Raw genomic sequence first — 27,860 nt, 5'->3', positions numbered from 1 at the left:
GACTGATTTCTAAAATAAAACAATAGCTATCAAAACTACTTAATTTACTGCTGTTAACTTTTGACTACGGGCAATACTTGAAGCTATCATGCGAAACACGTATTGTGCTATCTTAGTTCTTCCGGTAGGCGGCGGTAGATGAGCACACACGGAGAGCCTCCGGGCACCGGGGCTCAAAAAAGCGAGTGGGAGGTGATGTGAACCAAACATTTCCTCACGCCAGGGCTCTTCATATTTCATCCAGAGGAGCGCATGGATCCGGGCTCAGGCACACTGCCCGCTGCTGTCCTGGATGCTGCACACACTGAGGCAGGAGGCGTTAGCTGCGGCATCAATCAATTTGAACATATCGTACAAAATACTGACAGCCGCAACCGTGACAGCGTGAATTAAGCAGACAGGGGAGCCGCTCGGGAGCTGTGGTTTCGTGTACCGTGCCGGTGTAGACAGTACGGTGGAGATGGAGCGGTGGAAAGGCAGAGTGGCCCTGGTGACCGGAGCCTCGGTCGGGATTGGAGCGGCTGTAGCCCGGGCACTGGTCCAGCAGGGCATGAGGGTTGTCGGTTGTGCCAGGAATGTCGACAAAATAGAGGTGGGCTTTTAATTTAATATCATATATCAGCTGGGAATTAGTGTGTCCTACTCATATGAGCAGCTAGCTCCGTTAGGACAACAACAAACTAGCTCACAAACGTTAACTGTTAGCTAACATTAGCTTCACAACTTCAGCTACAAACCTTCAGACCCGACGGTAAAGCTGACGTCATGTGGACACCGGGTTACTTAGGTAACGCAGCCGGTGTAACGTTAGCTTTGTTTGTTGAAATGAACAAGTCGGGTATGATGCTGCGTAAACGTTAGTTAACGTGAACCTGTTTCATGAAAGAAAAAGTACCCCGCCGTGATTCCTAACAGTTCAAGGACACATTTGACTCCCATTAAATCCCGAATAGCTGACGTTATAGAGCAGAGATCTTCAACAGGGGTCCGCCACATCGTTTGATCATCTTTCCAACGGGTTTTTTTTTTAAATACTGACGAAAATATACATTAACATGAATTCAGCGTATTACTAGTAAAGATACATTTGTGAGAGAAATATAAATTCACTTTCACAACCTAAGTGATAGGCTTACTGGCTCATAGGCAGGGTTGCCATGCCCAGATACACTTGAGCTGAAGGATTCAATGTGCCTTAATAATGTATGTTTAACATTAACATAGGATGTATAAATATAGGAATATGTTAATAATGATCATTGTAATATCTTAGTGTTGTATGCACCATAAAAAGCTGTGTGTATAGGCTTTAGGCCGCCCTAGATGTTAGGCCCAGTTTAATATGCAACTCTGTTTAAAACTATATTTGTAGGGGGGGGGGCCTGCTTGTCTCTCTTTCAGCTAAGAGGTCCTTGGCCTCAGAAACGTTGAAGACATCTGTTATAGACTATGGGAACTGTGGCATCATAAGAGGTATAATGTTAAACCACAGTTAATCCCGGCGAGCTATTGTTACTGTCTTCTCATATGAATATTACAGGGATATTAATGTACTTACTCACTGAGAAAGTATTTAATGCATACAGTACTGCCAACCAAATGATGCAATTGTGATGCTCATCATATCCGGCCACACCCCTAATCTGTAACAATCTTTTATTAATCCTTGCTGGAAAATAGATTTTCCTTTGGTTGACCTTCTCCAATGAGGGCAAATGTCAGGATCAGCAGCAGCACACCAACATTTTCAGAGCTGGCATAGATGACATTTGAGTGAGGGAGATACCTGACAACTGACCATTGTGTGGGACAGTAACTAAAAGTGTGTTACAGTAATCGACTGTCTTCAGGTAGAGTCAAATTGCCACACCACAGTTTACAAAGAGGTGTCAATGGATGCCCACATGGGTCTTTAGGGAGTGTCAGGGCGTTCACAGTCTTGTGGGACCTTGTAACTAAAGTGTTAAGAATAGGAGTCTAGAGTGTATAAGAATAGGTTTCAGGCTCTGTACCGACTCAACCAATAGGTTTACCAAGAAAAGTGTACCTTGTAAAACCATTAATACATGTTAGAAAATGTATTTACTACAACACAACCCATATAAATCTCAGTTTGCAAACTGTTCTATTGATAAATATATATATCTTTATTTTAATTTTCCCACCTAGACTTATTATAGCAATATAACTTGGGATGCGGTCTGGAACAAACACTATCTGCTACGCACATCACCTTTTTTAGGTCAGTGCTTAATTAGCTGTATAACGGCGAGCTTAAATCACACCCACTATGACAGGAGTCCAATCATTATTTAAGTGTCTGTCATCGTGACTATGAAAGTAATTAGTGCCAGTGGTGATTATGTTTGAACTGCATGTGAATTTGTGGTCCACATATTGAACCTGTGAATTGAATGCTGTAATTAAAAAATACATTTGGGAGACAGAAGCCTCCTCCAGGGCCAGTGTCAGTGGCTCCCCTCCACTAACTCTTGCCTAACCGTAAGCCAGAAGGCACTGCAGCTTGCTTATCTGGTCAACAAATAATTAAGCCTCGCTCCACACTTCTATCAACACTTGGCTGCATTTATTTTCTGTTGCTGTTGACGTCACATACCTCCAATATGCGCCTATGTATGACCGCGTTTGCTTTACTATCACGTACATTTCTAAATCCCCCAGCCCTGTCTTTCGCTTCATGTATGCCAGATGGAGGAAATTATGTCTGTGTCGAGCTTTACTCTGATATGTTTGAATAATGTCGGGCAAGTGTGCATTTAATATTTCATGGCTTTCCAATGACCATTACAATTTGTATCAGCCATTAGAGAGCCATGAAATACGATGGAGTATTTAGTCTACATACTTATGATGGTGCATTGTTTTTCACTCTTGCATCTACAAATGAGTTTATAATCAAAAGCATTATTACAATCGATTCAGTTTCCCCTCGCGCTTGAAAGCCGATGCCAGACTAATATAAGTGCTGGTAAGGCTTTTTTTTTTTTTTAATAAAGGTCAATGTGTTGAAGTATTTGAAGTAAGTATGAACAAGTATGAACAATGAAAAAGGTTGCTGATTCATTTTCATACAATAATTAACATTTGGAGTAAAGTACACTACAGTTCTGTTTGTGTACTTTTAGGTTATGAATGGACATGGACATTTTATTATGGGTCCTTGAAAGGTATTGACATTTTGTCCATGAAAATGTGTGGGAGCCATGTAAAACAGTACTGTAGGGATGCCCGGTTGTTCAGTGGTTAGAGTAGTTGCCCCATATACAGAGCCTAAATGTCCTCGCCGCAGGGTCGACTCCGACCTGTGGCCCTTTGCTGCATGTCACCCCCTCGCTCTCTCCCATTTCCTGTCAAAACTCTATCTAAATAAAGGTATGAGAGGCCAAAAAAATGATCTTAAAATAAAAGCACACAGAGCACTGTAGCTTGGCAGGCCCATGGTAGTTGTCATGTTTGAATATTTAGGTGTCAGTATATCCACGTCTGTATCACAGCTGTGAATAAAAAATCACAGCTTTGATTTTATGGAAGCAGTCATCTAAATTCATACTTTTTTCTTACATGAAACGGGATGGCGCCACACAGTTCTGCAGCTGTTATACCTGTTTATGCTACTGCACTGTTTACAGTTTGCAATAACATAGTTTGGCAAAGCTCGGCAAGAGCACTGGTGCGACAGTTTCAGGAACTGTGATAATGATGATGTTGTGAAAGCATGAAATGCAAGCAGGGGTGTAATCGTTCCAAAGTTTAGTGGTTGTTTTTTTCTTTCTAGTGTCAAAAATGTAAATTCTACATTTCACTTAGGTTTGGTTTACATGCAAGCCTTTTCTCCACCTTCTACACACACACACACACACACATTCAGTGAGTAGGAATTGCGCAATAGATAGCCTGCCTCCATTCATACTCCTGTCACATGTCCCCTCCTGTCAATATTTAACTGCAACAGCTTGTTTCAGGCCTTTTCTGTGACTTGTGCAAGACTCAAACAGGGTCACAACATTTCAAATCTTTGTCATACTTTTCTATAATACAAGAGTCAGTCAGCATTAAAGAACTACATCACAGCCAGAACAATCCTTACATGAAAGCTTACATTCAACTAATTGCATATCTGGCCAAACTAGAGGTTGCTACCAGGTTATATAGATTGACAGGTTTCCATTTCTACCATTCTGTGGCAGATTTCATCACTGTACAAGACCTTGGAGAGCTGTCTGTGTGAGTTGAGGGACAAAGCCAGTATTGTACTCTGTGCAGTGTAAACTGGGTTCTTGCTGTAGTAGTGCCAAACTTGGCATGCTGCTAGTGGGGGATGCAAGTGTCCATCACTAAGTAATTGTTCTTGACTTCCTTTTGGTGTTTATTTCTTTACTCGGGGGAAGTAAAGCTTTTACAGTCAGTATTGTCCAACAGCAATATTCACACTCACAGTAGACCAAATAAAATAACAGTGATAGTAAGACATGTATCGACATGTTATAGATCTCTGTATTTCTGTGTAAACAAAACATGGAGAAAACAGAGTGTAGCGCCGTGGCTGCAGTATTGTTTTGTTGTCTGTGAGACTGTAGAGTTGGTAGTAGGGGAGCAGTGAGCTGAAGGGAGACGTGTGGTCACCATGGGCTCTGTGCAGGAATGGAGACGACAGGGATGCATCCAAGTAGCAGCAGCACAGCTTCTCATTAACTCTTGTGAAACCCTTGAAGACTAGTGGAAGAAGCTTTTATTTCACTGGAAGGCCATTCTCTTCACATAATGTATTCTTTACGATACTAAAAGGTTTAAAAGTGGCCTCTATGCGCTCCAAAACTGTGCCATTGAGAGACATATGTATGCAAATTTTCATTACAACCCAACGCTGCAGAACCGTAAAACAGACGGAGGTTTAAAGTGAAATTCCAGTGTAAAATCATCCCATGGTTTTTTTAGGTAAATTCGGTCATCATATAAGCCATCGAGACTATTTTTTTCGTGTATGAACTATTGACATAGATTTTCCGGAGAGTAGCCTGTCGTGGCTGACCCGAATAAGCACGGGACGGCGAGCTGGATGCATTAAAACGTCTTTTTTAACCACAAATACTGCTCAAATTAACACCAAACCTCTGCAGTAGCATGAGAAGAGTCCTGACACATTAACCGAAGCACCAGCAACACAATATGTGAACCCGGAGTTTATTGAAAGAGTGTTTTGAAAGTCTTACCTACTGGCCCCAGTACTAGCTGCTCCATTCAAGTCAATTACCAAATACAATCCAAAAGGAAGGAGGCCATTGATGAATTATTCCAGCAAAACACGTAAACATTGTGGTTTGCTGCAGACACGGTAATCCCTCTGCAGAAGTGTCTCAATCTGCGTCTCAATGTCCAGATTTAAAAACAAAAAGCCACTGGTTTATCAGAGCATGCTCATCGTACCCTACGGCAGCCTATGAAAAGTTTCTGGGTTGTAAGCTTTCATTTTAGTTTCACAGCCGGGAAAGATTCAAACACGAACTATTCTGTATCTCTTCACTTCAAGTTACAGGCTAGTTGGCTTTACCTAATCCTGCACTCAATGTGCATCTTACGGCAACACACGCCCCACGTCCCCTGACCTCTGACCCCCGAGATCTGCGTAATGTTTGGATGCTGCAGGGAAAGCTGTGTGGGACATTTCACCAAACTGCCACAAACCACAATGTTTACATGTTTTGCTGGAATAAATCATCAAGTGGCTCCGTCCTTTTGGATTGTATTTGGTAATTGACTTGAATGCTAGTACCGGGGCCAGTTGGTAAGTCTATGAAAACACTCTTTTAATAAACTCTGTGTTCACATACTATTATGTTGGTGCTTTGGTTAATGTGTCAGGACTCTTATCATGCTACTGCAGAGGTTTGGTGTTATTTGGAGCAGTATACCCAATTTGCCTAATAAGACCCTGGGATGATAATATAAAAGGCAAGAGCGTCATTAAGTGTATTTCTACACCTTTCCAATTTAAGATAACATAAGTCAGTGTTGGTGTAGAAGAGATTAGTGTCAGTGCTGCTGTTGCTCTCAGGAAGCAGAGGCAGGGGGTGGGATGGGGTGTGGTTTGTGACATAATCAATCACAGTCAATGGTTGCCTAGACATCTATGCATTCAGTGATTCCTGGAAAGTATAGTTTGTGTCGCACTGTGTGCAGAACAGCAAAAGAACAAATTCTTCATTCTTCACTGGTCAATAAAATCGTATATGTACAATTTCTATATAGCATGTCTCTGAATGATTCAGTGCTCTTAACAGGCATTTGTTCAATGTGCTTTTACTGTGAGGAATTACTTTTCTATCCTCGCTGAAAGTACTCACATTTGTTTTTCCAGACTAAATGAAAAAATAACATCTGCTTCTAGGTAATAAATACATCGTTTTGTATTGTAAATCCATTTCAAACTGCTAAAGTGAAACAGACATTTGCTGGCTGCACAGCGGAGCCATCTGTCAAAATCCAAAGCTTTGGCTGCTGCAGTTTTAGATCAGATAAATTTAGCAAACATAATTTGTGGGTTTTTACAGCTAAACAGATTTGTGGTTGGCATACGCAGAGCCTTCGTTAGCAAGAGCTTGGGAAGAGATTCTGCATAACATATGTCCTAAGAAGGTAATTGCTGTTCAATTATTGTGCTTATCAATAAGGAAAAACATTGAATGACTAAACTCAAACCAGGAGCACAGGTGGCAATGCTGATGGCCATTTGAATGCATTGGTCAGTTTGTGGTCTTTGCCTGTTGTAAGATTTTGTTAACGCGGACAACACACTCTTTTCCAGTGGATTTGGATCAAACACACTCCTTCCCCCCCAGTGTATTGTGAGCCTAAATTGACTCCCTGCTGAGCTTAAGCATTGTAGTTTTTTGTAAAATATATTTTTAACATGATTTTTTAACTAAAATGTGTCAAACAACTAGCAAACTCCTTTAAGGAATAACTAACGAGAGAAACTGTCCTGAGATAGAGTTTGCTGTCATTTCTGGTCACGCTGCTTTTGTACTCTCTGTCTTTGTCGGAGTTTCAACATGTGTAATGTTGTGAATGTAGCAGTGAAGTGTGTGTACAGTTTATCTGTCTGTATAAATGCTACACCTCCTCAAGACCCAAGCTAAGTCCATGTCTTCTTTCCTACCAGTCGATTAGAGTGAAGACCGTTCGCCCCGGAGCTAGTATCAACAACGATCCAGGCTAAAGATGGATGAGCCTTTAACTCATTGTAGTGATGCATCTCTCCTCCTCCCCAACCCCTGAAAAATAAAAAGACTTAGCCACTGGGCCAAGCAACTTTTCTGGGGGGAACCCTGTCCTGATTGGCTGCCCGTTAATGCAGCTCAGCGCAAAGCAGTAGCCTCTAAACTAAAACGCTAAACCTTGGCAGGTGAGCCAGAAGGTTCATTTAAGACCTTGGCTGACCAACTTTGATTTGGTGCCCATTCTGAACGATGTAAAAGGTGCTCAGTCATGCCCCAAAAGCTGAGTTGACACAATAAAAGGCAATCGGTGTCTCTCTGTCTAAGCCGTCTCAACCTCCTCCTGTAGGTTGGGTCTGGACAGCCCGTCCTGTTATTTCACAGTGAACCGATTCCACTCCAGAAAGGATTTGAAGTGGGTCAGACAGCTTTATTCTCTTTGTCGCATACCCTTTCTCTCTTTTCTTTCCGTCTGTGTCTGATTCTTCTTTATATAGTTTTCTGTTTTGGTCTCCATGTTTTGTAGTTTCAGTGTGATGTGCCAGATGTAGGGTTAGATGGTCGCTGAATTGTTGTTCAGTATATTAATACCCCATCTAGCTCATGTACATTTAGCGCAGTATGAGTGGTCCAGTCATTATGTTTTAACTTAGTGCTTTTTGCTGTGAATAAAATCGCAGCACTGCTGTCTTCACCTGCACAGTGGCTTTCTGATTTCCCATGTCAATTTTCCCCTGAGCTCACACTTCCCAGCTTCTTCGGCTCACAAGCTTTTGTCCTACCCATGCAGAAAGCTTTTCCACTGACTACGAGTTTTTCCACTTGAGCGGTGAGCTGACAAAGACTTATATCTAACTAATAATCCATCACGTTTCCATGGATTCTGCCCCCAAGAGAAGCAATATTCTCACCAACACAACAAATAACAGCATTTCTTTATATACTGTATGAATCCTCCCAAAGCAGCAGCCCAGATTGTTTTGAGGATATCAATGACTCATAGGTATGTAGACACAGATTTATGATATAAGGGTAGCTGATGCTGATAAGACACCAGTCTTTTTTCATCTCAGTAATGTTCCCAAGTGTGTAAATACTACCGACCTCAGTATATTTTCACATTGAAATTGAGTTTAACCACACCTTCACATATTCATGGATGACAGGCTTATGTGCAGTCTGTGCAAGGAATTTTAGCATAGGATAATATTCTTTGTGTATCTTAACACTTTGCTGTAGAAATAGCCAGTACAATAGGTAGAAGACTGATGGATCGAGACCCCCTTAAGATCTGGGGGAATCAAATGTTAAGACCTCAGTTTTATTCATTTATTCTGACAGCAGTCTCTCTAGTCAACTTGTAGTTTTAGTAGACTTTTTCCATAACTGCTAGCAAAGCAGATCTCTCAAACAGTCAGTAAAAACACTAACATCGGTGAAATTTCTTCTCACCCTTATGCCAGGAGTGTTTTAATTACTTCTACTAAATCACTGGGGTCTCATATCGTTAACGGTCTGATTGGTCTAGACAGCTCAGTGACCCCTATGAGCCCTTCTCCCTGCACCGCCACTGGGCTGTCCTCTCTGTGCTTATCATCTTTCAAGGTATAAGGTTTACTGGCATTGACATTCCCTCCCCCGGCCTCCTGCTATGATAGGTGGGGCGTTTCCTGTCCTGTCCTGTTGAAGGCTTGCTGGAAAGCTCTTCTCTGCGTGTACAGTCTGTGAGATTGTGTGTGTGAGGAGGCCTCCCCTGCAAGGAAGGAATACATCTCATAAGAGCTAAGTGCAAGTGCAGAAGCAGGCCAGCACTTGTTATTGAATGTATATTTGCAGCAGAGAGGGTAGAGTGTGAAAGAAAGCACTTTGTGGTGAAAGCATTTATGAATCACAACAACACTTGAGTTCGGAGGGTGGGAGGGGGTTGACGAGAAAGAATGCAAATTGTGTTGTTTTCGCTTCGAAAGCAGCCAAATTGGATTCGTTGCTGGGTGTTTGTTTGATTTTGCAAAGATCTGAGCTGAACATGTTGAATAGTCCCGCCTCAGGCTGGCCCGGTTTGAAAGATTTTCATTTTGGACGCGTCAGATCAACACTGTCTCCATGAGACGCTCCTGTTTTTGTTGTCTGCCCTGGACTCAAGTTATAATAGACTTACTTAGGCCTTTGTATTCCCTAGGGAACGACCATTTACTACAGCTCTCGTTCATCTGCGGTGTTGTGCCTTTCGATCCAGTTGCTGCCATGACAGCCCCTCAGCCTTCATCTCTTGTTCTGTACTTCTTCTCCAGGTCGTTCTAGGGCTTTTCTCTTGCCTTGACGGTTACATGTTATTGCCTGCTTGGCGATTTATTTACTTTTTTTGTAGAGATGCACTGTTCCGATACCCGGAGCGGATATCGGCTCCAATATTGACTAATTAGCTGGATTGGATATCGGATAAATGAGGTCAATCCATCATTCCGATCCAGTTATTTATTTTTTTATTAATATCATACACAGCAAGTTAATTATGCCATTGTTTGTTGGGTTTCAGGCAGCTGCTATATGTTATATTACCATTTAAAATATCTGTTTGCAGTGCACTTTACATAGAAGTGTTATTTATTTCTTTTAGCTGCTAATGTACACTTTATTTGTTAATAAATAATATTAAGTACATTTATATCTGTGTTAATTTGTTACCTTTTTTTAACAGGGCTAGATGTTTATGTCAAGCCTGATGCCTTCACTCACAGGGCAATGTACACGGTTCATTCATCAATATCAGATCATTATCGGGTATTGGCCGATAAGCTCAGTGCAGGTATCGGTATCAGATTGGATCAGGAAAAACTGCATCGGTGCATCTTTAGTTTTTTGAGTATGTGGCCAATCAAGCTCCACTTCCTCCACCTGATTTAAAGTTCTGTGGATTCTTGCTTGGTGCAACCCACAGGTTGATGACGATGTCAGGACAGTAGATTCCCAAGAGGCGTCCGAAGCAGCTGTTGATGAATGTCTGTAGTTTGTTAAGCAAGTAGATGGTAATTTTCCATGTTTCAGATCCGTACATCAGAATGGATTTGATGTTCGTAAATTTTAAACATTACAGTTTGGTTTTGAGTGTAAGTTTTTTTGATTACCAGATGTTATTTAGGATGTTGAATGCTGCCCTTGCCTTTCCTATTCTGGCTTTGACATCTGTTCCTCCGCTCACAGTAATAAAACTCCCTAGGTATGTAAATCTGTCTACCTCCTCTAGTTGGTTATGATCAAACTTAACCTGCATAATGATGTGGCTCATATCTAGAACTAGCCATGGCCTGTGATGAGAGCAGAATTGTTGTACCAATGGTTGGCATCAGGTGCAGGAATAACTTGTCACATGAGATGTACAAGGCACGTGATGCATGCTGGTTCACCAGAGGGAGACCTCACCCCTCAGCATGTTTCAACTATAAACAAGAGAACTGGATAGCTATTTATCATATGATGCCCATGTGGATATGTGACTTAACGCTCTCTCTGTAGTTAACCTAATAGTGAAGTATCGCTGACAGAAATGCCACTCTTGCGATGTTTTCTGTCTTATTTCAAATAAAAATGCGCCGCTGCCTCTTACTGATTTAATCACTTTGTTTGGGGAAAGTACAATGCCATCACACTGGTTGCACCAGTCTGTTACTCAACACCAGGCTGAATGCTCCGTCTGTAGTCACTCACTCAATTGTCTCAGTGTTCTTTAATCTACTGTTTAGGTTTAAAGTCTTTTACGTTTAGGCCTAAAACGTGTTCCTTAACTGAAATTCCCCAGAAGTCTGTCAATGAGTGTAGTTACAAACAATGAGTGTAATTATTCTTATCTCCTTTGAGACTGTGTGTTGTAAAACCGTTCTGTCCAACCTTTAGACCTTTTGATGGCAGTCTTTCAGTGTGTGAAGAAGAGGTAATCACAGGCATCCCTTCTTCCCTGCTGCAATGCTATTATAGAGCCTACTATAACCTTTGACCCCTCATTCAGTATGATTGTGCTCAGGCTAAACTTGAGTCTATTTTTTATGTTGCGCAATAGTAGTTCAGCCGGATAATGAGTGATAGGGCTTAACAGAATAAAGTGTTTCGACTGTGTTCTTCAGAGACAAGGGAAAACAAATCAATAAACTCACTTCTTTATTTTGTGGAGTAGCTCCTGGTGAAGTTTCATGATATCTCTAGACACAGCTTTGGTTCGTGGCTTTAGGGGGGAGTGCTGCTGTACGTTTCAGTGATAACCCTTGTGAAGATAATAGGTTGATTTCCCCTTTGAAGCCGTGCTTGCACTACCTGTCCTCTGCTGCTGTGCTCCTCAGTAGTAAAACCTACTGAATTGTGAATGCATCTTTAATGCAGTATACTTCAGGTTATGTTTCCTCCCTTTCACTCTCCTTTTGTTTCACTTTCTGGCTGCCAACCCTCCCTCTTCTCCTCGCTCCTTCTGCACACTTTTTGTGATCACTGGACAACAGTCTCAGTAATGAGGATGAAAATGTGTTATGACAGGCTAAATAGTTTTGTGTGTCACAGGTACTAAAGAGATGGAACAGGAAGGATTAAGGGAGGGGGGGAGGGAGGGGTGGCAGTGTGGTTCAGTTATGGCTGCATTACATAGGATTTTTTCTTTTTAAAACTACAATAAGAGGGGGAACAGTGGCCTATAACACAATCCATCTAATGTCTGTGAGACCTCCTGAGTCAACCTGAGACAAATCTAATTTCTCAGCTCTCTCCGTTCTTGGCTGCCGCCTTGTGCTATTGATCTGGCTCACCACTTAGAGCTTCTCTGCCTTTAGGGCTTTTGCATCTTTATTTTTATCTCTGTCCTCTTCTTTTGCAAATTGTTTCAGCCGTTTACACCAGTTCCACGTGAGTGGGTGAATGATTGATGAACATGGTGTGCGACAATGCTGGCCCTTACATTGTAGAGCTTATATAACAGCCCCCTGCAGGGGTTACTGACCATGAATGTCACTATGTAGGCATGTACACATGTGTCTGAGAGTGCTGCGTGGGTGTATGTAGACCCATTACTGTAGCATGTAAAGGCTTTATGACCTGTTGTAACATCATTTGTCTTTTGAATTTTTTATCTTTCAGTGTTGGTCTTATCAAGGCGGTCCAGGTAATGGCAAACAGTGTTTTTGATTTGAGTTGCACAGAGCTCTTTGTATGTATGTGCAGTCTTCCATAACCACCCAAGAACAAAACCACATGATAATATGGGTAAAATTAAAAAAAAAAAGTAAAACATTTAGAATGTTTGTGAACATTGTCTCGATAAAAAAAACAAGATGGTGAAATTAAATTAGAACGCAAAGTCTGCAATGAGAGAAAGCTTTCTGTCCATGTCTTTAAATCTGTGACACCAAACATGCGTCACATGCAGATATCCAATTTCAATTTGGATTGCGGTGAATGAATCATGTGTAGAGTGTATTTGCCTATAATATTGTTGCTGCATTTTCATGCCTGTTTGCTTCTCTGTGGAACAGCATGCTGTGGTGCCGTTTCTGTAGGCGTGGCCAGTATGAGGGCTGGTACTGGCCATCACAGTACAGCTGGTGCCAGAAGTCACCCACACATGCACACACACACAAACACATGGAGATTCACAGCCTGAGACTTCCTGTAGTTGGACCAAGATCACAGCCTGTTTGCTCTGCTGCTCCCACTTAAACCTCAGTAACACAACTAATTCTCCCCCTCTAACAAAAAGACTGGCATTTCTTCCCCCTTAATGTTAACCTCCTTTCTGAATAAAGAAGAGCCTTTCCACCGGTCTGTCTGCGGACTCCTTCCTGCTTGAGAGCCTGTCCCTCCAGGGATTCATGCTAGTGTGAAGTAAAGATTTAAGTCTAAAGGCAGTTAAGACACTTAAAACACTTATACTTTAAAGACATCACTGCAGCTGAACAGACCAATAATCACAGCTTCATATTTAAGTTAATAGACAAAAGGAAATGGTTCACCTGTCTACAACACGGCAAAAGAGCTGGTTTTAGAGATGAGACGAGTGTTTTCAGTGTTATAGCATTTTGACAGCTTTATAGGGGTAATGCCTTATCTCTGGATAATCCCAGTTAAACAGCTTAGAGGAAGAGCAGACAAATCTACACACTCCAAGTGTGAGATAGGATTCATTCAATCTGTGACGTTGTTTGTTAGAAAAAAGACAGAAAATTATCCTTATGTCCAGGCGTCAGACATCAACAACATGGTCACATTGATCCACACTAATACATATGATAATTGATCCCCTTTCCTGACGTGTAGTAGTGTCACATGCAACTTTCTGCTGCTTCTGGCTCTCACAAAATTTCAGGTACTTATGAACCATCAGATAATCCTCAACATTGTGAGATATGAATATACTGTATACTTACTGTATCCTTTGAACATGCTTCGCTCTCCCTATAAACAAAGTTCAGTACTCTAAATCCATGCAAAGAAGGAATGTTTAATATGTTGTGAACCTTTAAAGAAGTAGTTGGAAAGCTGTGGGATTAATCAATTAACTGTGCCCCTGGCTAGGACTGAAAGGACCAGCCCAACCCTTATAGTTTGTTATTTCCGACCATGCTTTGGGGTGAACTTTATCCACAGATGGACATAGGTACATAAATCATGACCTTTTTTATTTTTGGCTCGCTTGAGTATTTGGGTCTGGGACTTAAGCCAAAACAACATTAAACATGTATTTTTGATTGTTGATGTTGTCATTTCCAACCAGGAGTACTTTCACCCCAAAGGGTACCAGTGGATATGTGGAAAGCTGATTAATTTAATTAACTTAACTAAACTCAGCTAAAGAAAATGGTAGTAACAGATAAACAGATTAAATACCAACCTAAAAGTAACAAACAGATTAAATGATTTGTTAAGAGTAACAAGCAAACCAGTTGTCAAACAGTAAGCTTAAAGTAACGCGCAAACAGATGCAATAGTTAGCTAAAAGTAACAAATAAATGCTTCTAATATCCAGCTTCTGCCACAAGTGCTAAAGGTACATATGCAAACTTGACCAAAGCTAATTTCAAACGACTATTAGTGTTAAATGACCAGTTTATAATCCCTTCATAAGTACACATTTGGAACATGACAGGCGGTGTCTATGATGGGGCACTAGAGCTCATCTGTGGGGGTTATGGGGGTCCATCAGACAAAAAGGTCAGGAGCCACTGCCTAAGATTCCTGGGGAAAAAAACACACTATCAGGTTCCATTTTAGCTGTGCTGGAAAAATCTGAATGCAACTTCATGTATCAAATAAAACCAGCACACTAAAATATGCCATCACATAATGTACTCGGGGCACAGGAGCTTGTGTAAGGTGTTAAAAGTTTATATGCTGAATTTGAGTACGAGTATAAATGAGTACATCTACATGGTCGACTCTCTAAACATTTAGTCCTTCTCTGCAAAGATGCTCAGTGCTATGCATCATCTCTGTCTACCACCAGCCGCGCCCTTATCACCCGCGCCCCCTCCTGTCTGACTGTCACCCAGAGCGAGACATCAGGTGACTGGTGCAGCTGTGCCTGGCAGGAGGATCTGTGTCAGTTTGTATCAAACCCCACAGTAGTGGAAAGCCAGCTGACCTGGTTGGAGTGTAGCCTGCTCAGCCTGCAGCAGACTCAGCCCAGCTTTACCCCAAAGGAAGACGCATCCCATCCGTGCAAAGCTCGCCTCTTCTCATCCAGGGTCATGCTTTAGATTTTGGTAGAAAGTGGAATTTCAGTTAATGTGCTTTATATAATAATAAGTAAAAGATAAGTAGAAATAACTAATACTATCAGACAGACTGGTGTGGTTTTAGCCCCTTTTGCTGTCAGGTTCCCTCTTGCCCTCAAAAGATGGGGTGTTGGTTTTATAGCTACATGTTCTCACCAGTTTCACAGTGTCTGAGTGGGTAGGGTGTTAATCATGGCCGGGATCCTAATCATTATGCTACAGGTTAATCATTTCTGGCCCTTACCTAACAGTGTCTTAGTCCTGATATTTAATTTATGGCAACTTGCAGTGTTTATTATATTCTAACAAATATGTATGGTGTTAAATTGGGTCTGATTTGTGTTTTTCAGAAGCTGGCAGCCGAATGCCAGAGTGCAGGCTACAGTGGCACACTAATCCCTTACAAGTGTGACCTGTCCAACGAGGAAGAAATCCTCTCCATGTTTTCAGCCATCAAGACGCTACACAAGGGCGTGGACGTATGCATCAACAATGCTGGATTGGCACACAATGAGCCCTTGCTCAGCGGAAAGACAGAGGGCTGGAGGAACATGATCGATGTGGGTGGATCACAGACACACAAATATAAATGCTTAGGCTGAAACAAGCCGGAGAGAAACGTTGTATTTATTTAGAATAGGGATTGGTTTGGTTAGAATTATCCCTTTACGTTTGTGGTAAATTGATTGTATGGCTGCGCTACAGGAAAGCAAAAGGAGGAGCTGAAATGGTTGCTCAGTGTGAGTGGAAGTCTTGTTTGTAGAGCTTCTGTTGTTCAAAGAACATGATTTAAAGCAGAAATGTGTTGACATGTGTCTGCGCACACACACACACACACACACACACACACACACACACACACACACACACACTGGTCCCCTCCCCTCACAGAGGCTGCTTCATTGGCTCTGAGGAGAAGCCCTGGCACAGCAGAGGCCCACTAATGAAAGCCAGCACTATTTCTCTTGTTTGGACCGTACACCCATTGATTCATTGAGCTCTTGACCACTGAAGACCCCCTGCTCTAAAGTCTCTGTCTCCAGAGTCCTGCATTCGTAGCGCTTGTCCATCTGTTGTCATGGCAGCCCACATAAATGTGTACAGCAGTGTATTTTTAGCCTGTGTTTAATCTGTACGCTGACCTTGTTTGGCCACTTCCCCCTATCTTGCCACCACGTTGGCTTTAACCTGCCGTCTATCAATGTCACTACAGGAGCAGCTTAGAGGCCGCAAGCTGGACAGGAAGAGCAGGTTCAGCTGGTATAACACAGTGACCCAGTGATTGTCAGTCAGCTAAACTCATACCGTTTCATCACATAAATATGGAAAAACATCACATTTTACTTCTGCAAAATTATCTCAACTGACAAATGTTTTCCACACAGCATGATGACCGGATGTCTTATTTGAATGTAGTACAGACAAAGACCGAAACATACAGTACACTGACTGAAACATGATTAAGTTGCTGTCTTCACTGCCCCGCAGGTTAATGTCTTAGCCTTGTCTATCTGTACCCGTGAGGCATACAAATCAATGAAGGAGAGAAATGTGGACGATGGCCACATCATCAATATTAACAGGTAAGCCATACAGACAGCCTTTGAATCTAAGAACAAATGTGTAGATTATTCTGAAAATACCTCAGCTAGTCTGTTTAAGGTGTTTTAAACCTGGCAGGCATTAGTAAAGTCCATTGTAAGCTCCACCTGGCCCCTGCTGGACCTGAACCCAAAGAACTTTAAGTCTTATTTAATCATAGACCCATACATCTGCCAGACGATGTTTTTGGCTGATGTTGGTGGTTTTTTTTAGGTGTATTGTATCAGCTGATGCGGGCTGCTGCGTTTGCCGATAGTTTTTTCCAGCATTATTTACAGACAGGCGTCCACAGGCAGCTCTGTGTTGCTGGAGACGCCTTTTTTAAGTTCAATAAATGTTCCCCTTTTTTTAAATTTAGACTCGTAACATTTGTTATAATTATTGCGTAATTTTTATAATGTAAATTTAGGGAGCAGTAGTAGTATGGGCTCCAAATATCGGCTCAGGAAAATCGTCAGTCTGCATCGGTCATCGGCTAAGGCTGATGAAAAGAAAATCGGTGTTGGCATAGGCGCTAAAAAATCCATATCGATCGATCCCTAGTCTTATTGTTTTCCTGTTGTTAAATTTTGTAGATCTATTAATTGAATCAACTATTTTTGGGAACTGTTCTGGGCCTCTGAGACACAGTATATGACAGTAAACCATACAATTGGTTGGTACAAACCGTGAATTGTGAGAAATCTTGCTGTATAAGTGATAACCTAAATTTGGGTTTGACTCAAGGTTGAGCTACAGAAGCTCATGCATCTCTCTCTCCTCTTCTGCCCGTTACAGTATGGGTGGGCATCGAGTGGTGCCGAGTGCTGATGAGCATTTCTACTGTGCAACTAAATACGCCGTGACTGCTTTGACTGAGGGGATACGGCAAGAGCTTCGAGAAGCAAACACCCACATCAGAGCCACAGTAAGTTAGTTGTTCTCATCACAGTGTGCAGGTTTTTCTTTGACCTGTGTTATTGCTCACACATTGGATCACATAAACAACTGTACATTTCCCAAACTCATTGTAAAGTGTTTGTCAGTGTGTAAGCAGTAAAATTGCCTGCCCTGCAGTGTATATCGCCTGGAATAGTGGAGACTGAGTTTGCCTTCCGTCACCACAACAGTGATCCGGAGAAAGCCGCTGCAGTGTACGAGAGTATGAAAGTAAGAGTGTGCATTTGACTGCGAGTCGCCACATATTTCTTAAAATGTAAATTCCAGTACACATGAATAAATCCTCTTCTCTTCCCTTTTCAGTGTTTGAAAGCAGAGGACATAGCCAGTGCAGTCACATTTGTCCTCAGCGCCCCTCCTCATGTCCAGGTACGTCTCTTTTTTTCTCTCTCTAGCTTTTATAAAATCAAATGCATCGGCGGTTGGTTTCTGTATTGATCTCCTTTCATTTGTGTCATCAGATCGGAGATGTGCAGATGAGGCCAGTAGAGCAGGTGTCATAGCAGTGAAACAGGAAGCTGCAGGAGGAGCAGACAGACGGCAGCCGCGGTGACTCCTTAGCGACCTCTGCGGGGCGAGTGTGTGTGTGTATGTGTGGGGGGGATTAAACAAATCAACTACAGCTGTGTTGGATCTGCAGGGATGTGGTCAGAGAGGGCTGGAGCCTTAAGGAGGCTGTGCGAAGAAATTAAGGGCATGGACTTTTTAAACCACTACAAAAATACTACTGAATGCAGCAACCAGGTCTTTGTGAATCGTTGAGCCCCGTCCTGAACTGAGCTGACTCCAAACTACGGTGGGAACAAATAACAAAGGAGAGAGTTGCTGCTTTGCGCCGCAGTCATCTGCACGAGGGATGAGTACGCCATTGATTGCACACGTTTTTGTTTCTGTAGGTCATATGACATATCTTTTTGGAATTGAATGGAAAGAGTAATTGCTGTTTATAAGAATGACCATTTTTTTTGTTTAATTTTTTTTATAAATATTTTGATCATAGATAGAAGTGGTCTCATACTAACCTAACTATAGACGATACTACATCTGACCCACTGTAACTAACCATCCACAGTCTGTCCATCCTGCTACCCTTACTCACCGTATGTTTTCACAAACACGTTCAGTTGCCCTCGTTTGGATCTTTCCAGGTTTCAACCCCATGAAAGGAATGAAGAAAAGTACAGGGGACCTTGTCTGTTATACACATGGGTTCCTACTATCCACCTTTTTGCCTGTTTAATTTCAGTTATTCTGTGCTTTGGATTCATTTATGAGGAATTACAAGAAGGAAACACTGGCAACTTATATAAGGGAAGAAACTAACTCCATCTCCATGTATACCTTAGAAATGTGTACCTTTCAGTAGAAATTTCTCCTTAAATGAATAAATAAAAACAATTGCCCAGATGTAAGTTATGGTCTGTGTTATCTTCCCCAGACAAATAAGACACAGCATGTGGACTTTGTGACAGGTTTTTATTACACCGTACACGACATGGCATAGAATTGCATGACTTGGGTATTCCTCTGTTTACCACCAGTATATATCATTTTTTATCAGCAGCGGCATCTTGCATTTGACCTAATAAATGAGTCAGCCACAATTAATTGGTCTACGGTGGTTTATGTTTTAAAGGAAGTGGGTCAAAACAAAAGTTCAACTGTGATTTTTAAATAGTGGCATTACTCATTTCATTGGCTAAAATGTATGTACTATATCTAAATCTAAGTACACTAGCTGACCTCAGATTTATCAACACTTGCATCAACAGACATGGCCAAAAGATGGCACCCTTGGTAAAGTTTTCAAATGAGAGCAGGGAAATGTGTGTGAAGTCCACAGAGCACCACTCTTTTGTCATGTGGAGCCCTGTCACAACAGAGGAAGTGCTGGCCGGATATTAAAGATGTACACAAGGATAACGGATCCCGTCGCTGTCATTCCACAACATCTTATCACATTCAAAATCAGAAAAACTGTTGGAACAGAACAAAATCTCAAACACAATGACAAATTCAATTAATAGGCTCACAAAAATGGCCATTTTAATATATCTGCATGGCAGATATTACAATCATGTACATCATTCTTGTTGTCTGCATACTTCCGTTTGACTTACCAGAAGTTTGCTGTAGATTTAAAACTAATGGCAAACAATAATTTGTAATTAACTTAAGCTTTCTAAAAATCTGCCACTCACGATGGCTATATGTGAGCTGTAGGATTGTGAAAAGCCCAGAGGTATCACAGGTTTGTCTGAATAGGAGGTTTTTCAGGTAGGTGGATGGTGGAGCTGATGACAGCTATGCCTGGATGTGTGTCGTGTCCTCCCCTCTCATTATACGGCATTTTTGACATTTCATTCAGCGCATATGGTGTGACAGACAGCTTTAGTTTCTGTAGGAGAAAGGTACCAATATGATTAATACATTGCTTCATTTGACATGAACACGAGGTAACAACACATGCACCTGTAATCAAATACAATAAAATCAGCATACATATAAAAAAGTGCCTTACATTAAAATAAAATAAAACAAACCCCCTTGACACACACTACACCGACACGTCTCTTCCCCCACCCCCCCAAGGGGCCATCCCCACAGAGAGCCGTCCAAGCCCACAACTACAGGGGACGCCGCCACAGAGACCACCCCGACCCAGACAGATGGGGACCCATACCACAGCCATAGAGCCTTGGGTCAGGACTCCCCAACTATCCAGGCCCGGACAACCCCCAAGACGGCACCCCAACAGGCAGGCCGGCTCTCGGAGTGGAGGGCCCCCATGAGGAGAACAATGGAGCAGGATAAATGAAATAGTACTAAAAGAAAAAAATAAGCAAATGAATAATAAAACTTTTAAGAGAAAATGAAAAGGCAGGGATACATGAGTAATACTAAAAGAGTCAAAGAGGACTCAGTCAAAAGCTAAATTAAACAGGTGAGTCTTGAGCCTGCGTTTAAAAGCATCAACAGACTCAGTGGCCCTGAGGCCCTCTGGCAGGCTGTTCCACAGACGAGGGCCGTGATGATAAAATGAGGCTTCACCAAAGGTTTTGCTTCTCACATTGGGAACAGATAAAAGACCAGTACCGGAGGACCTCAGGGTCCACGAGGGCCAATACTGTAAAAGCAGGTCAGACGGATAAGAAGGCCCAAGGCCGTTATGACACTTAAAAACTAATAAAAGAACCTTAAAATCAATCCTGAAGGGCACAGGGAGCCAGTGCAGGGATTCTAAAACTGCTGTAATGTGAGTCCGCCTCCTGGTCTTTGTCAGAACATGTGCAGCTGAGTTCTGGAGGAGCTGAAGATGTGAAATGCTCTTTTTTGGGAAACCAGAGAGCAGGGCATTGCAGTAATCTAACGGCTAGAGATAAAAGCATGCATTAGCACCTCTGTGCTGGCCAGAGAGAGAAACGGGCGAACTCTGGCTATATTCTTAAGATGGTAAAAAACAATCTTTGTAGTATTTCTGATGTGAGAAATAAAATCAAGCTCAGAGCCGATAAGAACGCCCAGATCTTTACGCACTGTGAATGTTTAAAGTTTCTCTTGCTTGACTTCAGGACCAATAATTAAAACCTCTGTTTTGTCCTGGTTTAGCTGTAAGAGCTTCTCTGCCATCCATGACTTTATATCTAATATATCTTTTAAAAGGGAATCAATGGGCCCTGTGTCATCAGGAGACACGGCAATGTAGAGCTGTGTATCATCAGTAATGTCTTGGGTATGAAAACAATTTAATGAATGTCACCTGCATGAATGAGCCAGGCAGCACCCACAATGTGTGAACAGCCCCCAAAGGTATCCAGATGATGGAGCCCATGGCAATGACCCAGCCGACCCCCTGAGCCCAGGGAGGGAAGACATAGTCCTCATAGCGGGCTGGTTTGAACTGGATGATGGAGAAAATCAGGATAACCTTCCGAAAGAAACAACGTCACATTTAGTCGTGACACTTCTACATGGATCTCAGTTTTGCAATATTGGAAAAATCTTTAAACCATGTTGATGGGGGAAAAAGGCTGTTGACTCACAGTGATCAGCACAGGAGCAACTATTAGCCAACAGAGTCTGAAGAAGATGTTTGCTCTTTTTCCTGTCATCTCCTCTAGGTTGTCTGAAAGTCGAGTCACACCTGCGCATGGGAACTTCAGTAAACAGGCATGCATAGTTTGTGCGTATTTTTACAGACTTTTACAGCATTTGGCAAGGAGAATGAAAGTCAGATATAAGTCAGATATATACATATAGTCTTAAAGAGTGTAAAGATGTGTCTACTTTGGGAATGAGTTACATTAAGGGGCCATTGAAAATGTCCGCTCACCATAACTCCAACAGATGGCTATAACCTCAAAGAATGCAAGAAACATGATGGACACTATGGCAGTGTAATGGTCCATGAGCTGGAAGACATAGATACCCACCTGGAAAGAGACACTTTTGATTTAAGTGAAACAAATCATTTAACAATAGCGGTCCACTTTGGGTAATGTTCATCCGGTATATTTCAGTATGTACCTGCATGACACAAGGAATTCCTACGAGGCACGCTGCTCCACAAAGAGCAAGAACAAACAGCTCCTTCCGCTTGAAAATTTTAATCAGTTGTTGATAGTATTCATCCATGAGACTGGTCACCATCACTTCAACCATTGCAAACTGGCAACAAAAAAAAGAGAAACAGAAATTCCTGCCTGTAGAATTGATGCAAATAATCAGACTGTCACCTCTGAAGGTGATGTGTTTCTCCGTTACCTCACTGTCCAGTCCGAGGCAGAGCAGCATGAAGAAGAACACCACAGCCCAGAGCTGAGCCACTGGCATGTTAGCAAAGGCTTGTGGGTAAACAACAAAAACCAGCCCTGGACCTGAATGCACAAACACAAGAGATGCCAGTGTATAAATGCTGATAGAAAAAAAATAGTTATGACCCCTTTAAAGTAAGAAAACTGACATGAAATAATGAAAACTGTGATGTAACGAACAGTATATGAATAGAATAGGTTTTATTGTCATTGCACAGAGACAGCACTTCAGCATTTCAGTGCATCTTCTTCAGTGGTTTACGAATAACAGTATAAAAAGATATAAAAGAACAAAAACACAATCAACCCTTAATGTGTAATTCTGCTGCAAAAACATCCCATGGTCTTTACTGGCACTTACATACATCATATAAGTCATCGAGAGAGTTTTCTCATGTATAAACTAGAGAGATCTGGGAGAGTCGCTAACAGCCGGACGTGGCTAACACTGATTAGCTCGGGGCAGTACGGTGATGTCATTAAAACAACTTTTTTAACCACTAATACTGCTCAAAATAACAGCAAACCTCTGCAGTAGCATGAGAAGAGTCCTTACATAGAAAACAAAGCACCAATGGGCTCCTTCCTGTTGGACTTTACTATGAGAGGAGCTGCTACAGGGGCCAGTAGGTAAGTCTTTAAAACACTCTTTTAATAAACCACTGTGTTCACTAACTACGTTGTTGGTGCTTTGTTTTCTGTGTAGGGACTCTTCTCATGCTACTGCAGGGGTTTGGTGTTATTTTGAGCAGTATTAGTGGTTAAAAAAGACGTTTGAATGTCATCACCGTGCTGCCCTGAGCTAATCAGTGTTAGCCACGTCCGGCTGTTAGCTACTCTGAAGGATTTCTCCAGTTCTCCATGGCTTATTTGATGTTTGTAAGTGCAAAAAAGACCATGGGATGATTTTGTTCCGGAATTACACTTTAACTCTCATGTTACCACCAATATCAGTGAATAAAAGTATATATATACTATATATATATATATATATAGTATATATATATAATACTGTACATTATATTGCACACTCCAGCAGACCAATTTTTATATTAAACCACGAATTGTGTTTAGTTGCCCACAGTGTTATCAATTTGAGTTTAGTTCTTTAATGGCGCATGGGTGTAAACTATTATTCTACAAGTGCGGGTCTTCAGAGACCTGTATTGCCTCCCAAAAGGCAGCAGAGGAAAAGGGTGATTTTCAGGGTGGGATGAGTCCTGTGTGATGTAAACATGTGGCCCTGTAAATGCCTAATAGGGAGGGCAGTTGTGTGTTTGTGAAGCTCTGTGCTGTTTTAATAACTCTCCTTTCAGCCACAATGCAGCTAGCAAACCACTCAAGGATGCCATAGGAGAGGATAAGGAGAGATCTCTTGCCCAACCACAACAACAATAATTATCTTTTATGGTTCATATTTCATTGGATTGTATTGGATTTTATAGCTCTTCACTTTCCCGTAAAAAACATGACCTGTACCAATGTACCAGTAAGCTTTGCATGCAAGTATACTGATTTATAACACTGCAAACACTCACAAAGCCAAATTATTCTTTCTTTCTGTCTTTCTTTCTTTTTCGGTTAAAATAATATAGTCGTATTATTGGGGGAAAGGTGCACTCTTTTACCCAGAATTCAATCAAACTAATCCCCCTGGAGCTTACTTTCTTACCATCCACAGCCAGATCGCTGACAGGGATGCCCTGCAGATGAGACATGTATCCAAAAGCAGAAAAGATGACAAAACCCGCCAGGATGCTGGTGAGGGAGTTGATGATGGATATAGTCAGGGTGTCCCTGTGGGGGAAAGAAGATGTTTTATATCACTTCCTTACCGCCCAGAGATCATTCTTGTCACTGCTGAGGGGGAAAACTGAGCGAATGAGGACTTTGGCTCATTACTTCAGAACGTTGTTGTTGAAGGAGTTGTAGCTGGACATGGCCAAGAGGGAGCCGAAACCAATCCCTATGGAGTTAAAGATCTGAGCTGCAGCATTCACCCACACCTGCAACACAAAGTGATGATCATCCAAAACCACTGATCACTGCCACTACCAATACCGATGCCCATGCCAACACTAGTATAAATCCACCAGTTAACTGCTATCTTGTGTCAGACAGAGAAGCAGATATTTCTACTTCCTCGTCTCTCCTGTTTCTTCTTTCTTACTTCCACTGAAAGCAGCTTGTCCCATTCGGGCACGATGAAGAAGATTATTCCGTCTAATGCTCCGGGAAGCTGTGCATTATTGATCAGCAGGGCAATCAGGATAACATACGGGAAGAGAGCCGTGAAGTACACCACCTGCAAACACAGATAAACAGTAGTTGTTAGTCATTGAGTGTCTCCTTGTTTCTGTCTTCATTTTGTTGTATTTCACTCACCTTGCCTGTTGATTTCACCCCTTTAAAGATGCAAAAGTAAATAAGGATCCAAGCCAGGAGCAGAATGAGGAAAAGGTCCCACCTGACCACTCCTGCTTCATCTACTCCACTAGTCTGCTCCAGCATCTTATATCTTCAAAGAGTAGGTAAAATAGGAATAAATACTATTAGATGATTACATTCTACATTCATTCTGACACTACGCCTCAAACTGAACCCACTATAGCCATTAACAAACAGAAGGTTCCACACTGTTGTTATAAATGAGTCATTGCAATCAGATGGAAAATGGCAAGGAAGCATTAACATGTGGTGTCCCACAGCGTTCTCAGTGTTTCTGATCCATACTGGTTGCTGCGTCATCATCATCTCACCATCACTGATCACTCATCCTTTCTGTCAACCAAACAAAAAATCTTTGTCTGCTGACGTATTTATCTTTAATGTACCAGTTTATATTTAATACCCAGTAACCTCTCTACCACATGCAGATGGCTGTATGGTGATAGGCTGATGTATCGTCAAAACAATATAAAAATGTCTATCTTATATATTTTTCTATATCGTTTCTGTTGTGATGTCAAGAAATCAGCTGCTGAACGGCATTACGGCAACATTTTCGTCATTTAGACAGCACTTTAGGTTCAGATTCTTGCACGTTATGTTGATTTGGCCCTAAAGTTGTTAATAAAATGAGAACATACTCAGTACTTTTCATTTGTCAATAGTTATTTCATATTAATATTTATTGAGTTGTAATGATATATATTGTTCTCGAGATATGAAATCATCTATATTGAGTTAGAAGATTTGGCCATGCGGTGAGAAATTCTGATTTTAGAGATGAAACCATATAGATTTGCTTTTTAAGGGTTAAAGTGTCAGTGAGTAGGTCAAAATGTACTTTGTGGGATGTTGACAGTTGAATCATTTCCAAAGAGTAACAGTGCAGCTTTGGTAATCACTGTATTTCAGTAAATCAGTTGCTTGGCTAGTGTGTCCTGTGTCACTTAAATGGTTTTAACCAAATCTTACTTTCCATTCCCTCATTTATCCACTAAGAGCAGTTCAATAAATTAATGAGCAATTCAACAGGGGAAACAGCACCTTCTAAACAGCAAGACATCTACAATAACAATAAGGAGCTTCTTTTTGACATCGAAAGCATGGCATCATTTATCAGAACCAAAGAGCCAACATATGATTAATCCATTGTGAGGAATGTGTGCTTGTGCTTGTAAATGATCAATTTAGATTCTGATATGTTCAATTTGGGGGAAGTTTCATTCATGAAGGTACCATTTGTTAACACGGTTAAATCAATAAACATATGCTTTAAAGAAGAAAGCTACAAATATTTATAGATATCAGCAGTTTACATCAAGTTCAAGGTTGAAACTAACTTAGCCCACTTCCTTAAGATAGTTTATCAGTTTGACAAACTCTTATCAACCTTCACTGACTGATATCACCCTAATTAATATTATTGTGTATTACAGTATTTCAGTTGTGCAAGCAGCCCGGCCTCTTGTCATCTTACAGGGAATCCTGCTAGAATCGTGTCATTATCCAGTCAGATTTGACAGATTCTGAGAACCGGCGCTGGTTTCTCCCACACACTGACACTTACTTGAAGAACTCCTGGCTGGCTGTGGAGGAGTAGCTGTTGTTGGTGGCATGATTGGTACAGTTCTGTGTGTTCCAGGTGTTGTTGCAGCTCTGCCAGGGTAGTGGTGCCTGGAAGGAGCTAAAGAGGTAATAGAGGGCCCAGGTGATGACGACATTATAGTAGGTGCACATGATGAAAGAGATGGCCACTGATGCAATGCCCACTCCTGAGGAAACACACACACAAACAAAATCCGTTTGGACACCTTTCAGTGAGTGGGGAAGAAAATGATTCATGCCACAGTACCTTTTAACAGTGGGCAGACCATAGCCAGAGCATGGACAGGCCCTCTCCTCGTGTACTGACCCACAGTCAGCTCCATGTAGAGCAGAGGGATCCCCAACACCACCAGCATGAGCAGATATGGCACCAGAAAGGCACCTGACCGGAAGTGAGGGAAAGTAAGATGCCACCTACATTTTGCTGGCAAAGATTTCCACAAATTCAGTTTTATGGTATCCTCTTATTTTTACGTCCCAATCCCCCCGATCTTGCATTTCTCTCCTTAAATGGTGGTTCATTTGAAATGTCAGATGAGATATTCCTCCATAAAATTCTCCTTCCCTCAATGCAAGGTTTCAGAGTACAGCATGGGCCTGTTACACAACTTTTATGGCCCTTATTTAAATAGTACAGCTGTAGTTTGGAGAGAGAGAGAGAGAGTGGGCGACACCACTGAGCCACCGGACGCCCCCTGCAACACATCTTCTAACATAAAAATGCACACTACAGCAAGAACAATTTCAACATTTTTCAACACAATCAGCATCTCTACAGGATAAAGTGTTTGAAGTAGGGCTCACTAACAGTTAGTTAAGCTCTGGACTGAGGTTTGAGACCTGTGTATATGTACAGTATATAAGTACAGAGGACAGTCTCGTTTCATAATTCTGTTTTTATGATATGTCAGCTTTGTGACTCACCTCCTCCACTCCTGTAGCAGAGATAAGGGAACCTCCAAATGTTGCCCAGACCCACAGCACAGCCGATGCCAGCCAGGGTGAACTCTATCTGCCTGCTCCATGTTGGTCTGTTGAATGGTTTCTCCATGTCTGCTCCTGTGTGTGTCACCAGTCCAGGCCCAGTCTCTGCGGGGAGGTTGGCTGTGATTTAAGTGTCTCTGGGTGATATAACCTTCTGTCTTTATTATCCTTAATGATTAGCTTTGCAGAAACACTCCAGCGTGCTGCAGCTCTGACGCTCACAGAGAGTGAATTGTTTGTCTTTGGTCATAGGTGTCATAAACTCATCAGATTTGTGGTTTGTATAACACGTGCACAAGGGTTAACAATGATTTTCTTTTTTTAAATGTATTTTGCATTACAAAACATTTTGTTTTTTCTATATTTTTAACACGAGAAAAGAGACAGAACAAAAGGTCTTCATGAATACATTGACTTCAATTATGTCTATTTTAACAAAATATTCTTATCTCTGGATCAGACCAGGTAGGGAGACTTAAGGAGAA

The 27,860-nt window shown here is 41.7% G+C and overlaps 2 protein-coding genes across 2 annotated transcripts; one reads left to right on the top strand and one right to left on the bottom strand.

Annotated features, from left to right (window-relative positions):
* The first annotated feature begins 265 nt into the window (after positions 1-265).
* dhrs11a (dehydrogenase/reductase 11a) lies at positions 266-18,924 on the top strand. The gene is made up of 7 exons (XM_083927510.1): positions 266-592; positions 15,334-15,543; positions 16,472-16,566; positions 17,363-17,492; positions 17,642-17,734; positions 17,828-17,893; positions 17,986-18,924. Exons 1-7 carry the CDS (start codon positions 461-463, stop codon positions 18,025-18,027), a joined length of 768 nt encoding a protein of 255 aa, XP_083783636.1. The 5' UTR covers positions 266-460; the 3' UTR covers positions 18,028-18,924.
* Positions 18,925-19,769: 845 nt separating this feature from the next.
* LOC310956946 (sodium- and chloride-dependent GABA transporter ine) lies at positions 19,770-27,442 on the bottom strand (the record flags this gene model as incomplete). The annotated part of the gene is made up of 13 exons (XM_083927324.1): positions 19,770-19,922; positions 21,285-21,452; positions 21,568-21,668; positions 21,858-21,957; positions 22,052-22,192; positions 22,289-22,401; positions 24,011-24,135; positions 24,241-24,344; positions 24,509-24,643; positions 24,724-24,856; positions 26,354-26,558; positions 26,639-26,773; positions 27,316-27,442. The coding sequence occupies 13 exons, from the start codon at positions 27,440-27,442 to the stop codon at positions 19,770-19,772; spliced, it is 1,740 nt and encodes a 579-aa protein (XP_083783450.1).
* Between the last annotated feature and the right edge of the window lie 418 nt (positions 27,443-27,860).

This window comes from Echiichthys vipera (genome assembly GCF_963691815.1).
Source record: "Echiichthys vipera genome assembly, chromosome: 14".
Lineage (NCBI taxonomy): Eukaryota > Metazoa > Chordata > Actinopteri > Perciformes > Trachinidae > Echiichthys > Echiichthys vipera.
The sequence above is the reverse complement of the archived record's forward strand: the minus strand, read 5'-3'. Positions and strand labels throughout refer to the sequence as shown.